General features: G+C 47.5%; 1 protein-coding gene across 2 annotated transcripts in view; it reads left to right on the forward strand.

Annotated features, from left to right (window-relative positions):
• The first annotated feature begins 6,398 nt into the window (after nt 1–6,398).
• Nucleotides 6,399–17,996, forward strand: part of LOC140719489 (paired box protein Pax-6-like) — a 32,016-nt gene continuing 20,418 nt past the window's right edge. The window contains exons 1-2 of one of the 2 annotated variants that reach the window (XM_073034200.1): nt 6,399–6,565; nt 16,846–17,004. In XM_073034200.1, coding sequence (XP_072890301.1) covers nt 6,451–6,565; nt 16,846–17,004 — 274 coding nt within the window. In that variant the 5' untranslated portion in view covers nt 6,399–6,450. The remainder of the gene's footprint in view (nt 6,566–16,845; nt 17,005–17,996) is intronic. The other variant, XM_073034199.1, reaches the window with a different exon arrangement.

Genomic DNA, 17,996 nt, shown 5'->3' on the forward strand with positions numbered 1-17,996 from the left:
CTGTAATGAGGTGACCAGAACTGGACACAGAACTCCAAGTGGGGTCTGGCCAAGGTCCTATATAGCTGTAACATTACCTACTGGCTCTTGAACTCAATCCCATGGTTGATGAAGGCCATCACACCATATGCCTTATTAACAACACTGTCAGCCTGTGCAGCTGCTTTGAGTGTCCTATGGACATGGACCCCAAGATCTCACTGATCCTCCACACTGTCAAGACTCTTGCCATTAATATTATATTCTGTCTTCAAATTTGACCTTTCGAAATGAACACTTCACACTTATCTGGGTTGAATTCCATCTGCCACTTCTCAGCCCAGTTCTGTATCCTATTGGTGTCGCACTGTAACCTCTGACAACCCACCAGACTATTCACTGATGAAGCTGGTCAGAGGGGGGCATCTCATATTGCCTTTTGATGACAACACTGTGACCCCAGCAAAGTGTCTTGTGGTGGCTCCCACAGTAGATTGTCTGTCAAAGTTTGCTGTGCCTGCACTTAGACATAATAACGAGATCCTTAAGAAAGATGAAGTGAAAGTAGGAATAGAGAAAGCAGTAATATAAAGTTACAGTCATTTTATAAAAGAAACATTTTCACTTGTTTATAGTAATTGTTGGAAAAGGATTACAATTTGAAGTAACTAATGACTTTATTAATGCTCCTCCGTCTATGCCTTTGAAGGTTCCAGCTCCTGCTCACTAATGGACCATAGAAAGCTGTCGTAAACTGACAGAGTTTCTCACCTATACTTATCATCGTCCATCAACTGAAAGTGACTTTACTGAGATTCCTCAATCACCTCATCTCTTGGTCCAAAAATTCTTCTCTCAAATCTCATGACTGAGGCAAGTAAATATAACTGATTTGATTTTATAACTTCACATTTTGTTGGTTTTGGCCTTCTTGTCTCCCTCCTGAAACAAGTCACTGAATCCTGAGATGTGAAATCAAGGTCCTGCCTATTCTCTCAAACCTGTGGCGATTGCAGACTGTTGCAAGAAACACAAGGTTGTGATAGTATGTAGGTGATTTTAACATTCCACATATTGGCAGGGACTCCCATACTGTAAAAGGACTAGATGGGATAGAGTTTGTCAAATGTGTTTAGGAAAGTTTCCTCATCAGTACATGGAAGTCCTAACTAGACAGAGTGCGATGCTAGATCTCCTGTAAGACAGGGCAGATGACAAAAGTTTGGATAAGGGAACACTTTGCCTCTACTGATCATAATGTCATTAGTTTCAAAGTAGTTATGGAGAAAGCTAGGTCTGGTCCTCGTGTTGAGATTCTAAATTGGAGAGAGGACAATTTTGATGATATCAGAAAGGATCTGGCAAATTGGGACAGGCTGTTTTCTGGCAAAGGTGTATTTGGTACATCTTAAAAAGTGAAATTTTGAGAGCACAGAGCTTGTACGTGTCTGTCAGAATAAAAGACAAGGAATACAGGTTCAGGGAACCTTGGTTTTTGAGACAGGTTGAGGCCCTGATTAAGAAAAAGGGAGGTGCGTAGCAAGTATAAGTAGGGAGAAACAAATGAGGTACTTGAGGAGTATACGAAATTCAATAGAACATTTAAAAAAGAAACCATGAGGTTGCTCTAGCAGACAAGGCGAAGAGGAATCTTAAGGGCTCCTACAGATATATTCAGAGCAAAGGACAAAACTGGCCCTCTGGAAGATCAGAATGGTAAACCGTGCATGGAGCCAACAGAAATGTGGGAGATGTTAAATGGATTTTTTTGCATCTGTATTTACTTGCGAGACAGACACAGTGTCTGTAGAAGTGAGGCAAAGCAGCTGCAAGGTGATGGACCCTCTACAGATTACAGAGGAGGAGGTGTTTACTGTCTTGAGACAAATTAGGGTGGACAAATCCCCAGGGTCTGATGAAGTGTTCCCTCGAACTCTGTGTAAGGCAAGTGCAGAAATTGCAGAGGTCCTAGCAGAGATACTTAAATCAGCTTTAGCGAAGGATGAGGCCCCGGAGGATTGGAGGATAGCCGATGTTGTTCAGCTGTTTAAGAAAGGCTCTGAGAATAAGCCAGGAAATCGTAGGCCAATGAGCCCAACATCAGTAGTGGGAAAGTTACAGGAAGGTATCCTAAAGGAGTGGACATACGAGTATTTGGATAGGCATGGACTGATTAGGGATAGTCAGCATGGCTTTGTGTGTGCTAGGTCATGTCCTATCAATCTTATAGAGCTTTTGAGAAAGTTCCCTGGAAAGTTAATGACGGCAAGGCAGTGATGTGCTCTAAATGGACTTTAGCAAGGCAATTGACAAGATTCTACATGGGAGGTTCTCAAGAAAGCTCAGCATTCAAGATGAGGCAGTAAATTGGATTAAACATTGGCTTTGTGGGAGAAATCAGAGAGTGGTCGTACATGGTTGCCTCTCTGACTGGAGGCCTGTGACCAGTGGAGTGACACGGATCAGTGTTGGGTCCATTGTTGTTTATTATCTAGATCAAAGATCTAGATGATAATGTGATTAATTGGATCAGCAAATCTGCACCAAGACTGGGGGCATAGTGGACAGTGACAAAGACTATCAAAGCTTGCAGAGGGATCTGGACCGGATGGAAAATGGACTGAAAATGGCGGATGGAATTTAATTCAGACAAGTGTGAGGTGTTGCACTTTGGGAGGATCAACCAGGGCAGGTCTTACACAGCGAACAGTAGGGCAATGAGGAGTGTGGTAGAACAAAGGGATCTGGGCAAACAGGTACATAATTCATTGAAAGTAGCATCACAGAAAATCATTAGCACATTGGCCCTCATAGATCAAAATATTGAGTATAGGGGCTGGGATGTTATATTGAAGTGGTATAAGTTGTCGATGAGGCCTAATTTGGAATACTGTGTGTAGTTTTGGTCACCTAGCTACAGGGATGATGTAAATAAGGTTGAACGAGTACAGAGGAAATTTACAAGGATGTTGCTGGCACTGGAGGACCTGAGTTATATTGAGAGATTGAATAGATTAGAACTTTATTCTTTAGAACATAGAAGGTTGAGGGGAGATTTGATAGAGGTATACCAAATTATGAAGGGTATACATAGGGTAAATACAAGGAGGCTTTTTCCACTGAGGTTGGATGAGGCTACAACTAGTGGTAATGAGTTAGGGGTGAAAGACGAAAAGTTTAAGGGGAATATGAGGGGAAACTTCTTCACTCAGAGGGTGGTGAGAGTGTGGAATGAGCTGCCATTGGAAGTGATGGATGCAATTTCAATTTCAATGTTTAAGGAAAGTTTGGATAGGAGCATGGATGGGAGGGGTATGGAAGGCTAAGGTCTGCGTGCAGGTTGTAGGGAATAGGCAGTTTCAATAGTTTGACATGGACTAGATGGGCCAAAGGGCCTGTTTCTGTGCTGTACTTTTCTATAATAGATAAAAGCTGATGAGATTTCCCATGTCCAAGGCATTGTTATTCAACACATTGTGTAACCCAGTGCAATTTTTTCACCCTGTAGCTAAAGATTAGTTTTATTTGTCACACAAACAACAAAACATTAAAGCACACAGTGAAATGTGCTGTTTTGTGTCAGTGACCAAAACAGTCCGAAGACGAGCCGGGGCAACTCTCAAGAGTCGCCATGTTTCTGGTGCCAACGTAGCATGCCCACAACTCACTAACCCTAACCTGTACATCTTTGGAATGTGGGAAGAAAGCAGAGCCCCAAGAGGAAACCCACACGGTCACAGGGAGAGTGGCGGGAATTGAACCCTGATTGCTGGTGCCGTAAAGCTTTACATAACTACCATGTTACCATGGCAACCTGAACTCATATAAAAACCACCTGATCATTACATCCACCCCAACTAGATTCTAGGCTGCAATTCACTTCTCTGTTTCTAGAAATCTGAACACGGCCTCCCACTTCAATCACTTGGGTTATGTAGAATAACTTCTCTGTATTTATAATTCTGAGACTGCACACACACGTGTCAGACTTGAAATATCTCTGACAAGAGAGAGCCCAACTCTTAGAACCCCCTTCTCCGACAGAATTGTGGGAGCATCTTTAGCAGATGGGGTGGGGTGGAACAATTAAAAGTGGTAGCTCACCATTCTCGAGGGTGGTTATGGAGGAGTATAGAATACTGGCCTGAAATACTCAAAACTTGTAAATGAATGAAAGAAAATGCCCACCTTCCCTTCAAACCCTCATTTATAATTCCAGCCTACTTTAATGCAAGTAGAATTTTATTCAAATCCCCTTCAATTTGGTTCCCATCAGTTACTCAATCTTGAATGTACATAATTTTATTTTGATCTTGTAACCACTGTTACCATTGCTGACTTCCCCACCATGGACATCCTCGAGAGCCACCACTGACCAGATACACCGCTGGACCATCACAGACACACTGTGGCCACCAGGACAGCTGAGAGAGATTCTGTTCTGGTGACCACAGTACCTCTGTGCTCCAAGATCTCTTTGGGCCACTGCCCTCAGGAAGGAGGTACAGGAGCAACAGGACTGGCAGACATCTTCTTCCCTCAGACTGTGACCACCAAGATCTCATCACTAGGACAGCGAACAGTTTACTGTTTACCGGTTCTGCAAACTACGTGCAATTTTGAATTATATTTTATTAACTTATTAATGGTGATATTTTGTTTTATGTGCTGTGTGTGATATTTGTTTTGTGGGTGCACTGTGGTTCAGAGGAATGTTTCATTTGGTTGTATATATGTACAGTCAGATGACAATAAACTAGAACTGAATTTAAACCAGTACACAGAACCTATGTATCCTGCAGAGAGTGGATCATCCTTGATGCCCCCCAAAGCGTTTCTAGCATCAGGAGTGTGATGGAACACTCTGCACTGACCTGGATGAGAGCTGCTCCAGCAACACGTAACAAATTTGAGCTCAGTCAGGGCAAGGGAGCTCATACATCACTCCAAAATCCATCCTCCTCACCACAGGGATCAGTGCCACCTCGAGGCTCCCCTTTGAGTCACACCATTGAGGCCCTGCATTGGTTGGTTGGGGTTGACCATGGATGTTGTGTCCCAGCGGTCTACGTTAGTTGATACTCAAGCCAGGACAGTACGATATGGAGAGCAAGCTGTTGCCCACGTGGCAGGCCCCCCCCTCCACACAGCTGATGAATCCAAATGAAACGGCAGAGACCGACACAGTTTGGCACCAACAGTGTCATCGGAGTTGCCAGTCAGCATTGAACTCCATGTAGGACTGCCTCAGGGACTCCAGTTCTGGATTTTTCCATGGGGTTTACTCCTGAAGCATCCTCTATGAGCGGGTACAGCTGCATGGCAGTGGAGGTGTGAGTTCAGAGATTTCCTTCTCCTAGATGAATTGCCAACCGTGGTCGACAAGCCCCATCTGCCCAGAATGACTTGCTTTAAGGTTCCAGTAGCCTCCCTTTGCCCCTTCTCCTGTCAGTAGAATTGATTCCACTACCTAAACCACATGGGAAGGCCGGGAGCTGGACTTGGATATTTGAACCAGACTGCTGAGAGAATTTAAAAGCTGGTGAGAGCTCATCTCCACCTCCTCCCCGGTCTCTGGCTATGGCCACATCCTGAAATACAGTGTATCACTGTTCCTTCATTGTCACCTGCGTCTAACTGTTGGAGCACCCTCTCCAACAGCACTGTGGGAATGCTTTGGATGAAAGGTTACAACAGTGCAGATGGAGACACAAGAGACGGCAGACGCTGGAATCCAGAGCAACACACAATCCACTGGAGGAACTCTGCGGGTCGAGCAGCCTCTACAGGGGGAAGGAATTGTCGATATTTCCGGTTGAGACCTGGGTAAAGACCGACCTGAAACATCTTCATGGATGATGCTCGCCCTGCAGACTTTGTCCAGACGATTGCTTGTTGTTAACTCAAGAAGGCAGATACAGATGATCAATAAACGTTGGACAGTGATGCACGTGCCCTTGGAATGACTGTATACTCTCCCCTTCAAACCCTCAATTGTATTCTAGCCCACAACTCACTAGCGCAGGGATTTTAGATAAGTATCCCTCTATCAGATTCCATTCTGTACTTACCCCATTATAAGGTGGCAGGTAGCATGTCGCTCTACAGCGCCAGTGACTCAGGTTCAAATCTCGCTGCTGTGCGCGTGGATTTCTTCTGAGTGCTCTGGTTTCCTCCCACAGTCCAACAACGTACCGGTTAGTAGGTTAATTGGTCATTGTAAATTGTCCTGTGATTAGGCTGGGGTTAAATAGTGGGCTGCTAGGCGATGTGGCTCATTGGACCAGAAGAGCCTGTTGTGCATAGTATCTCCAAAAAAGTTTTTTTAAACTAATCCATTGCACTCACTCCTGCATCAGTGTCTGTTGTGTTGATACTGTATTGAATAGACTGACCCCAGAATTGTGTCTCCTGTGTTAGGTTCTGTCTGCAGGCGGAGCGTTGCGCACCCTGGCTGCTGAGGACCGCCCAATGGGAGCCGATGGGATGTACAACAAGTTACGGATGTTGAACGTACCACCGGGGAGCTGGGGAGGGCGGTCAGGCTGGTACCAGGGAACCTCAGTGGGAGGACCGGCCAGTGCAGGTAATGCCAGTGACTTGTCACAAGGATATGTCTTCATAAGGTATAAGAGCAGAATTTAGCCATTCAGCCCATTAAGTCTGCCATTCAATCATGGCTGAAATATTTTCCATTTCAACGAACTCCATTTTCTTTCCTTCTCCTCATAACCTCTGATGCCTTTACAAGTCAGAACTTATCAACCTGTGCTTTAGATACACCGATTGTCTTGGCCTCCCTCCACACCCATCTGTGGCACTGAATTCCACAGATTCAACACCCTCCTCCTCATCTCTGTTCTAAAGGGACCGTCCTTGTATTCTGGGGCTGTGCCCTCTGGTCCTAGATTCTCCTGTTATTGGAAACATCCTCACTATGTCCAATCTATCTAGGTCTTTCAATATTCTGTAGGATTCCCTTCATTCTAAGATCCAGCGAGTACAGGTCCAGAGCCCTTAAATACGCCTCTCACGTTAACCCTTTTGTTGCCGAGATAATTATTGTGAAGCCCCTTTGGGCCCTCCAAAGGCCCGCACATCCTTCCTTAGATTATGGGGTCCAAAACTGCTCACAGTACTCCAGATGCAGGCTGTAACTCCTCATCACGTTTAAACAGTTTGAAGAGTGGTGGACCTGAACTTGGGAGGTGGGATTATTGCTGGTTGGAACCTGTTTGCTGGACGTGGGTCTGATAGGCCAGATTATCTCCTCCAGTGATAACATTTCTCTGCTGCCTGTGGACAGAGCAGGTTGTAGTTCTGTTCCTGTTTACTGCAGGTTCATGTCCCATTTCAGAAGCTTGAACTCAAGGTATTTCTCCCTCTCTGTACAGTGCTGTGGGATGCTCCTGTTGGAGATTTAGATGAGAAACAGAGGCCTTGCCTTCTCTCATGGAGGGGGTGGGGGGGGGATCTCCCTGTGTCCTTACCTTCCCCCACAGGGGGAAATCTCCCCGTGTCCTTACCTTCTCCCACAGGAGGAAATCTCCCCGTGTCCTTGCCTTCTCCCACAGGGGGAAAACTCCCGGTGTCCTTACCTTCTCCCACAGGGTGAAATCTCCCGGTGTCCTTACCTTCTCCCATAGGGTGAAATCTCCCGGTGTCCTTACCTTCTCCCACCGGGGGAAATCTCCCTGTGTCCTTACCTTCCCCCACAGGGGGAAATCTCCCCGTGTCCTTACCTTCTCCCACAGGAGGAAATCTCCCCGTGTCCTTGCCTTCTCCCATGGGGTGAAATCTCCCGGTGTCCTTGCCTTCTCCCACAGGGTGAAATCTCCCTGTGTCCTTACCCTCTCCCACAGGGTGAAATCTCCCTGTGTCCTTACCTTCTCCCACAGGGTGAAATCTCCCTGTGTCCTTACCCTCTCCCACAGGGTGAAATCTCCCTGTGTCCTTACCTTCTCCCACAGGGGGAAATCTCCCGGTGTCCTTGCCTTCTCCCACAGGGGGAATTCTCCCTGTGTCCTTACCTTCTCCCACAGGGGTGAAATCTCCCTGTGTCCTTACCTTCTCCCACAGGGTGAAATCTCCCTGTGTCCTTACCTTCTCCCACAGGGGGAAATCTCCCGGTGTCCTTGCCTTCTCCCACAGGGGGAAATCTCCCTGTGTCCTTACCTTCTCCCACAGGGGGGAAATCTCCCTGTGTCCTTACCTTCTCCCACAGGGTGAAATCTCCCAGTGTCCTTACCTTCTCCCACAGGGAGAAATCTCCAGGTGTCCTTACCTTCTCCCAAAGGGGGAAATCTCCCAGTGTCCTTGCCTTCTCCCACAGGGGGAAATCTCCCCGTGTCTTTACCTTCTCCCACAGGAGGAAATCTCCCCGTGTCCTTGCCTTCTCCCACAGGGGGAAATCTCCCAGTGTCCTTACCTTCTCCCACAGGGTGAAATCTCCCTGTGTCCTTACCTTCTCCCACAGGGTGAAATCTCCCCGTGTCCTTACCTTCTCCCACAGGGTGAAATCTCCCTGTGTCCTTACTTTCTCCCATGGGGGGGGGGGGATCTCCCTGTGTCCTTATCTTCTCCCACAGGGTGAAATCTCCCTGTGTCCTTACCTTCTCCCATGGGGTGGGGGGGATCTCCCGGTATCCTTACCTTCTCCCACAGGGTGAAATCTCCCAGTGTCCTTACCTTCTCCCATGGGGTGGGGGGGATCTCCCGGTATCCTTACCTTCACCCACAGGAGGAAATCTCACTGTGTCCTTAACTTCTCCCACAGGGTGAAATCTCCCTGTGTCCTTGCCTTCTCCCACAGGGGGAAATCTCCCTGTGTCCTTACCTTCTCCCATGGGGTGGGGGGGATCTCCCGGTATCCTTACCTTCACCCACAGGGGGAAATCTCCCCGTGTCCTTACCTTCACCCACAGGAGGAAATCTCCCCGTGTCCTTACCTTCACCCACAGGAGGAAATCTCCCAGTGTCCTTACCTTCTCCCACAGGGTGAAATCTCCCGGTGTCCTTACCCTCTCCCACAGGGTGAAATCTCCCTGTGTCCTTACCTTCTCCCACAGGGGGAAATCTCCCTGTGTCCTTACCTTCTCCCACAGGGTGAAATCTCCCTGTGTCCTTACCTTCTCCCACAGGGTGAAATCTCCCTGTGTCCTTACCTTCTCCCACAGGGTGAAATCTCCCGGTGTCCTTACCTTCACCCACAGGGGGAAATCTCCCTGTGTCCTTACCTTCTCCCACAGGGTGAAATCTCCCTGTGTCCTTACCCTCTCCCACAGGGTAAAATCTCCCTGTGTCCTTACCTTCTCCCACAGGGGAAATCTCCCTGTGTCCTTACCTTCTCCCATGGGGTGGGGGGGATCTCCCGGTGTCCTTACCTTCTCCCACAGGGTGAAATCTCCCGGTGTCCTTACCTTCTCCCACAGGGGGAAATCTCCCTGTGTCCTTACCTTCTCCCACAGGGTGAAATCTCCCTGTGTCCTTACCTTCTCCCATGGGGTGGGGGGGATCTCCCGGTGTCCTTACCTTCTCCCACAGGGGGAAATCTCCCTGTGTCCTTACCTTCTCCCACAGGGTGAAATCTCCCGGTGTCCTTACCCTCTCCCACAGGGTGAAATCTCCCTGTGTCCTTACCTTCTCCCACAGGGGGAAATCTCCCAGTGTCCTTACCTTCTCCCACAGGGTGAAATCTCCCGGTGTCCTTACCTTCTCCCACAGGGTGAAATCTCCCTGTGTCCTTACCCTCTCCCACAGGGTGAAATCTCCCTGTGTCCTTACCTTCTCCCACAGGGGGAAATCTCCTGGTGTCCTTACCTTCTCCCACAGGGTGAAATCTCCCTGTGTCCTTACCCTCTCCCACAGGGTGAAATCTCCCTGTGTCCTTACCTTCTCCCACAGGGGGAAATCTCCCTGTGTCCTTACCTTCTCCCATGGGGTGGGGGGGGATCTCCCGGTGTCCTTACCTTCTCCCACAGGGGGAAATCTCCCTGTGTCCTTACCTTCTCCCACAGGGTGAAATTTCCCGGTGTCCTTACCTTCTCCCACAGGGGGAAATCTCCCTGTGTCCTTACCCTCTCCCACAGGGTGAAATCTCCCTGTGTCCTTACCTTCTCCCACAGGGGGAAATCTCCCTGTGTCCTTACCTTCTCCCACAGGGTGAAATCTCCCGGTGTCCTTACCCTCTCCCACAGGGTGAAATCTCCCTGTGTCCTTACCTTCTCCCATGGGGTGGGGGGGATCTCCTGGTGTCCTTACCTTCTCCCACAGGGGGAAATCTCCCGGTGTCCTTACTTTCTCCCATGGGGTGGGGGGGATCTCCCGGTGTCCTTACCTTCTCCCACAGGGGGAAATCTCCCTGTGTCCTTACCTTCTCCCACAGGGTGAAATCTCCCGGTGTCCTTACCTTCTCCCACAGGGGGAAATCTCCCTGTGTCCTTACCCTCTCCCACAGGGTGAAATCTCCCTGTGTCCTTACCTTCTCCCACAGGGGGAAATCTCCTTGTGTCCTTACCTTCTCCCACAGGGTGAAATCTCCCTGTGTCCTTACCTTCTCCCACAGGGTGAAATCTCCCTGTGTCCTTACCTTCTCCCACAGGATGAAATCTCCCGGTGTCCTTACCTTCTCCCACAGGGGGAAATCTCCCTGTGTCCTTACCTTATCCCACAGGGTGAAATCTCCCTGTGTCCTTACCTTCTCCCATGGGGTGGGGGGGTTCTCCCGGTGTCCTTACCTTCTCCCACAGGGGGAAATCTCCTGGTGTCCTTACCTTCTCCCACAGGGGGAAATCTCCCGGTGTCCTTACCTTCTCCCATGGGGTGGGGGGGGATCTCCCGGTGTCCTTACCTTCTCCCACAGGGGGAAATCTCCCTGTGTCCTTACCTTCTCCCACAGGGTGAAATTTCCCGGTGTCCTTACCTTCTCCCACAGGGGGAAATCTCCCTGTGTCCTTACCCTCTCCCACAGGGTGAAATCTCCCTGTGTCCTTACCTTCTCCCACAGGGGGAAATCTCCCTGTGTCCTTACCTTCTCCCACAGGGTGAAATCTCCCTGTGTCCTTACCTTCTCCCACAGGATGAAATCTCCCGGTGTCCTTACCTTCTCCCACAGGGTGAAATCTCCCTGTGTCCTTACCTTCTCCCATGGGGTGGGGGGGTTCTCCCAGTGTCCTTACCTTCTCCCACAGGGGGAAATCTCCTGGTGTCCTTACCTTCTCCCACAGGGGGAAATATCCCGGTGTCCTTGCCCTCTCCCATGGGGTGGGGGGGATCTCCCTGTGTCCTTATCTTCTCTCACAGGGGGAAATCTTCCCATGTCCAATATTTTTCCTTCAGCTGGGAATTGTAAGTACAGATGAATCCAGCCTCCGTCGTGTTTCTGGAAAGCTGCTCTATGCAACAGTCAGAAAAAGATATTGACCGTGGAGTGTTCTCTCTGGGAATGAGAGCATAGGACCTGGAACAGGGCCTTCAGCCCACCGTGTTGAGCTAAACGTATTAAAATAATAAGTAAAGATTTATTTACATCCCTTCTGCCTACACAATGACCACAGCGCTCCATCATCTGCACATTCACGAGCCTATAGAAACATAGAAAACCTCCAGGCCTATTTGATTTTCCAGTTTTGATTTCATATATGTCAAGAGGATCGGAGTTGACGACACTGATGATTTTGTAATTTTGCGAGATATTATAAACAGCCCTTTTTTTCCCTCTTTTTTCTTTTTCTTTTTTTCTCTTTTTTGTTTTTTTCTCTTCTATTAGTTATTAGATTTTTAGATTAGCTTTTTTTGCATAATGATTTTTTTCTTTTTTCCTTTTTCTTTTTTCTTTTTATTTTATATTATGATACACCTAGGTTTGCCTTGTCTATTTGTATATTGTATCATTTACGATGTGGGAATACTCATTTGTACTGTAATCATTGTTCTTGTAATCTTTTATAGTTAGTTGAAATATGTACGTTTGTAATCCCATTATCTATGTACCAATTTTATTTTGTTGTTATTAATAATGATAATAAAAAGATGGGGAAAAAAAAAGAAAACCTGAAGCACAAAACAGTACCTATTGTGGTGAACTACATATACCTGTCTGGACATGCCCCCCCTGCTGACTGCTCCTGTGGCCCCTCCCACAGACCGTCGCTCCTCCCACAGACCCCGGTATAAAGGTGATTGGAGCTTGAGCCCTGCCCTCAGTCTCCAGGATGTAGTATGGTGGTCAACTACTGCTTGTTCCTTCTTCCAGTCAATAAAAGCCGATATCTCACCTCACGTCTCAGAGAGTTATTGATGGTGCATCACCTATCTAAACGTCTCTTAAAAGACCCTATCGTATTCGCCTCCACCACTGTTGCCGGCAGCCCATTCCACGCACTCACCACTCTCTGAGTAAAAAACTTACACCTGACATCTCCTCTGTACCTACTCCCCAGCACCTTAAACCTGTGTCCTCTTGTGGCAACCATTTCAGCCCTGGGAAAAAGCCTCTGACTATCCACACGATCAATGCCTTTCATCATCTGTTACACCTCTATCAGGTCACCTCTCATCCTCCGTCGCTCCAAGGAGAGAAGGCCAAGTTCACTCAACCTATTCTCATAAGGCATGCTCCCCAATCCAGGAAACATCCTTGTAAATCACCTCTGCACCCTTTCTATGGCTTCCACATCCTTCCTGTAGTGAGGTGACCAGAACTGAGCACAGTACTCCAAGTGGGGTCTGACCAGGGTCCTATATAGCTGCAACATTACCTCTCGGCTCCTAAATTCAATTCCACGATTGATGAAGGCCAATACACCGTACACCTTCTTAACCACACAGTCAACCTGCGCAGCTGCTTTGAGTGTCCTATGAACTCGGACTCCAAGATCCCTCTGATCCTCCACACTGCCAAGTGCCTTACCATTAATACTATATTCTGCCATCATATTTGACCTACTTCACACTTATCGGAGTTGAACTCCATCTGCCACCTCTCAGCTCACTTTTGCATCCTATCAATGTCCCGCTGTAACCTCTGACAGCCCTCCACACTATCCACAACACCTCTAAACTTTGTGTCATCAGCAAACTTACTAACCCATCCCTCCACTTCCTCATCCAGGTCATTTATAAAGATCATGAAGAGTAAGGGTCCCAGAACAGATCCCTGAGGCACCCCATTGGTGACCGACCTCCATGCAGAATATGACCCGTCTACAACCACTCTTTGCCTTCTGTGGGCAAGCCAGTTCTGGATCCACAAAGAAATGCCCCCTTGGATCCCATGCCTCTTTACTTTCTCAATAAGCCTTGCATGGGGTATCTTATCAAATGCCTTGCTGAAATCCATATACACTACATCTACTGCTCTTCCTTCATCAATGTGTTTAATCACATCCTCAAAAAATTCAATCAGGCTTGTAAGACATGACCTGCCCTTGACAAAACCATGCTGACTACTCCTAATCATAATACACCTCTCCAAATGTTCATAAATCCTGCCTCTCAGGATCTTCTCTATCAACTTAACAACCACTGAGGTAAGACTCACTGGTCTATAATTTCCTGGACTATCTCTACTGCCTTTCTTGAATAAAGGAACAACATCTGCAACTCTCAATCCTCCAGAACCTCTCCTGTCCCCATTGATGATGCAAAGATCATCACCAAAAGCTCAGCAATCTCCTCACTTGCCTCCCACAGTAGCCTGGGTTACATCTCATCCAGTCCCATTGACTTATCCAGCTTGATGCTATCTGAGAGCCTCTATTGAATTTGTCTCCACCATCATCCCAGGCAAAGCATTTCAGGCACCTCCCACTTTTGGTGGAAAGAACTTTCCTCCCCTACACCCCCAACAGGAAAAATAACTATAAGATTGTTGTCTTTAACAAAAAGTACAAAGAAACTTCACAAGAATGTTGCTGGGTCTTGAGGACCTGAGTTATAGGGAAAGGTTAGGATTTATTTCCTGGAGTGTAGGAGTATGAGGGGATATTTGATAGAGGCGTACAAAATTATGAGGGCTATAAATGCAAGCAGGCTTCTTCAACTCAGGAGGGGTGAGACTAGAACTAGAGGTCATGGGTTAAGGGTGAAAGGGAAACCTGAGAGGGAACTTCTTCACAGAGTGTGGAACGAGCTGTCAGTGGAAGTGGTGGTTGCAGGTTTGATTGCAACGTTTAAGAGAAGTTTGGATAAGTACGTGGAGGAGGTGTATGGAGAGCACTGGTCCAGGTGCAGGTCGATGGGGCTTAGTGGAATAATTTTTCACTTAGTGAAATATTAAGCCGAGGTTAATTTCCCTGAATGTTTCCATGGTGACCCAGCAGCCAATAGAATGTTAGACTGTATGACGTGCCCCTGGACTTCTTTTGCAGCCACAGCTGGACATCACGTGGCCATTAGCTCGATCCACACACCCATCCTCCAGCCTGCCCCTGAATTGTTCAAGAAGCCATTGGACCAGTTCACAGAAACTGCTGGAGACAGAGCAGGGAGCGACGTTGCTACTGGAAACTGGATGATAAGTTCTAATTGTTAATTTTCCAGGTCCTCTGGTTCCAGACTATCTACCACTGTCATTTACAACCCACCTCCCACTTTGCTGCCAAAGGGAGGTGTGGATTATAGTTTGATCGACTTGAGTTATCTGTCCATTCTCCCTCCTATTCTGTATCACAACTTTAAACTATCTTATTTGTCTGGGAGAGGCTGCAACCAGAAACGCTAAACTTTATTTCTTTCTGCACAGATGCGGCCTGACCTGCTGAATGTTCCCAGCATTTTTGTTTTTTTGTTTCAGGTTTCTGGTGTGTGCAGCTTCTTCGTTGTCATTTTAAACTTTGACTAACATTGTCCTGTTGTTTCCTGAATAGTTGCTTTATCTTATTTAGAGATACAGCGTGAAACAGTCCCTTCCAGCCCACCGAGCCGATACCACCCAGCAGCCTGCCTATTTAACCCTCGACTAGTCACAGGACAGTTTACAATGACCAATTAACCTACTAACCAGTGATCGTTTGGACTGTGGGAGGAAACCAGAGCACCTGGAAAAATAACCCACACAGTCATGGGAAGGACCTACAAACTCCTTACAGAGGAAGCCGGAATTGAACTCCTAACTGACGCCCTGAGCTGTAATCGTGTCATGCTACCTGCTGTGTTGCCATGGCGCCCATGGTTACAGGGGTTGTGCTTATTTTGTCTGAGGTTCCTGCACCTTGCGGATGTCCTCTAGCAGTTATACTGTGCACCATGTTGGCCTGAATTGGCTGTCCTGCAGAGGAGTAAGGTGGTCATCTGTGGCCTGACTTTGGCCTCTCCTGCTTTCCCCTGGTCCTGCAGGCTGTGTGTGGTGTGGTGAACTACATATCCCTGTCTGGACATGCCCCCTGATGACTGCTCCTGTGGCTCCTCCCACAGACCCTGGTATAAAGGTGATGGAGGTCTGAGCCCGGCCTCTCAGTCTCCAGGATGTAGTATACATCTTTTATACGGTCACTTTTAGTTCAGTAGGTGACACTCTTACCCCCGAGTGGGCTCCCTCAAGCTTTTCCCAGGGTAGAAATGAGAAGGCATCATTTTAAGGTGATTGGAGGAAAGTACGGGGGTGGGACATCAGAAGTAAATCCTTTACACAGAGAGTGGTGGGTGTGTGGAACACCCTGCCAGAGGTGGTGGTAGAGGCAGATACATTAGGGGCATTTAAGAGACTCTTAGATAAGCACATGCATGATGGACAAGTGGAGGACTACGTAGGAGGGAAGGGTTAGATGATCTTAGAGCTAGTTAAAACATTGTGGGTGAAGGCTAGGAGCTGGACTTGGTTGCCAGAGGCTATTTGAGACACATGCGATTGGGAGCATTCAATAGACACTGGGAGCTTATCCCCACTACTCTCTCCCTGGCTATGACAACATCAAGGAGCCCTAATGTCTGTAATTGTGAAGATTCTGCATGCACAGAAAGAAAAATGGAGGACTACGTGGGAGGGAAGGGTTAGATTGGTCTTGGAGAAGGTCACAACGTCATGGGTCGAAGGGCCTGTATTATTTTGTAACGTTCGGTGCTCTGTGGGACTCTAAAGCCAGAACGCATAGGTTTAAGGTGGGAGTGAGATGATTTAAAAGGAGAACTAGAGGGAAGTTTTTCCACACAGACTGTGATAGTGAGGGCTAAGCTCACAGAGGAAATGGCAGAGGTGGGTACAATTATGTTTAAAAATGTTTGGACGAGGTGCATGCAGAGGGAAGGTTTAGAGGGAAACAGAGGCAAAATGGATTCAGGTAGATAGGTGTCTTGGTCTGCATGGATGAGTTGGGCCGAAGGGCCTGTTTGTGTGCTCTGGGACTCTTTGACTCAAGGGTACACCTTTCATATGTTCATATGTGCAGTTTAAGTCACCCGACTGAAGGTGAATATCTAAAAACAGAGAACACTCGGCAGGTCCGGCAGCATCTGCGGGGTGAGGCAGACAGTCAAAGTTTGGGGTGACCCTTTGTATACATGAGATGTTGAAACTGAGGCTTTCAGGTGGCTGGAAGGCAGTGAACAAGTCATTCTGTAGTGCCCCAGGCCATCTGTATATCTGACGCTCCACTTTGGCAACAGATAGTGCTGCAATCACAACAGTACTCTTAGTGGGATCTTGCTGTGCACACGGTGGCTTCCGTGTTCCCAACTTGGCAACTGAAAGGTTTCAGTGGTGGTGAAGCTCTTTGGAACGTTCTGGGAGGACTTGAGTTACGCTGTTTAAGCACATCTTTCCTTCAGCCAAGGACCAGTATGCTTTAGAGAGCTGCCTTACTTAACCCAAAGGCCAGGGAGCTTCCTGCCAGAAAGACATTGACTCTGCACCCCTCTGTTTTCAAACAGACAGCTGCCAGCAGCTGGAGGTCAGAGGAGAAAGCGGCAGTGGGATCAGCGTGAATGGAGAAGATTCCGATGAGTCCCAGATCCGGCTCCAGCTTAAGAGGAAACTCCAGCGAAACCGCACTTCCTTCACACAGGATCAGATCGAGGCGCTGGAGAAAGGTATGACAGGGCCAAGCGACTCGTGTAGATAAACACAGAGCAAACCTGACCCCAGAACTTTGCCTTTCCCTCGTTGTAGCTTAATCCAAAGCAGTGCATGACCTCACTTCATTCTTCCGAAGATTACAGATTTAAAGACTAGCTTTAACATGTACAGTACATTGAGACATAGAAACATACAGTGAAATGCGTTGTTTGCATCAATGACCAACACAGTCTGAGAATGTGCTGGGGACAGTGCAAATGTTCAGCACCAACAGAGCATGCCCACAACTTACTAACTCCAACTAACCCGTACATCTTTGACCATCTTGGACAACCGAGTCCGCTCTGCCATTTCATCATGGATGATTCATTTTCCCTCTCAACCCCATTCTCTTGGCCTTCTCCTTATAACTTTGCACACCCTGACTAATCAAGAACCTATCGACCTTTACCTTAAATACCCCTAATGACTTGGCCATCACAGCAGCCTGTGGCAATGAATTCCACAGATTTGCCACCCTCTGGCTAAAGAAATTCCTAAATGGACATCCCTCTATTCTGAGGCTATACCCTCTAGTCCTAAACTCCCCCACTATAGGAACATCCTCTCCACATCCACTCTATCTAGGCCTTTCAACATTCAAAATGTTTCAATGAAATCCCCCTCATTCAGGCCCAGAGCCATCAAACACTCCTCATATGAAAACCCGTTCGTTTCCAGAATTATTCTTGTGAACCTGCTCTGAACCCCCTCCAATGTCAGCACATCCTTTCTTAGATAAGGGGCCCAAAACAACTCTCAATAATCCAAGCGAGGCTTCACCAGTGCCTTATAAAGCCTCAACATTACATCCTTGCTTTTATATTCTAGTCCTCTTGAAATGAATGCATTTGCCTTCCTCATCACTGACTCAACCTGAAAGTTAACCTTTAGGGAACATGAGGACTTTCAAGTCCCTTTCCATCTCAGCTTTTTGCATTTTCTTCCCATTTAGAAAATAGACTAC

Source organism: Hemitrygon akajei, chromosome 31 (assembly GCF_048418815.1).
Source record: "Hemitrygon akajei chromosome 31, sHemAka1.3, whole genome shotgun sequence".
NCBI lineage: Eukaryota > Metazoa > Chordata > Chondrichthyes > Myliobatiformes > Dasyatidae > Hemitrygon > Hemitrygon akajei.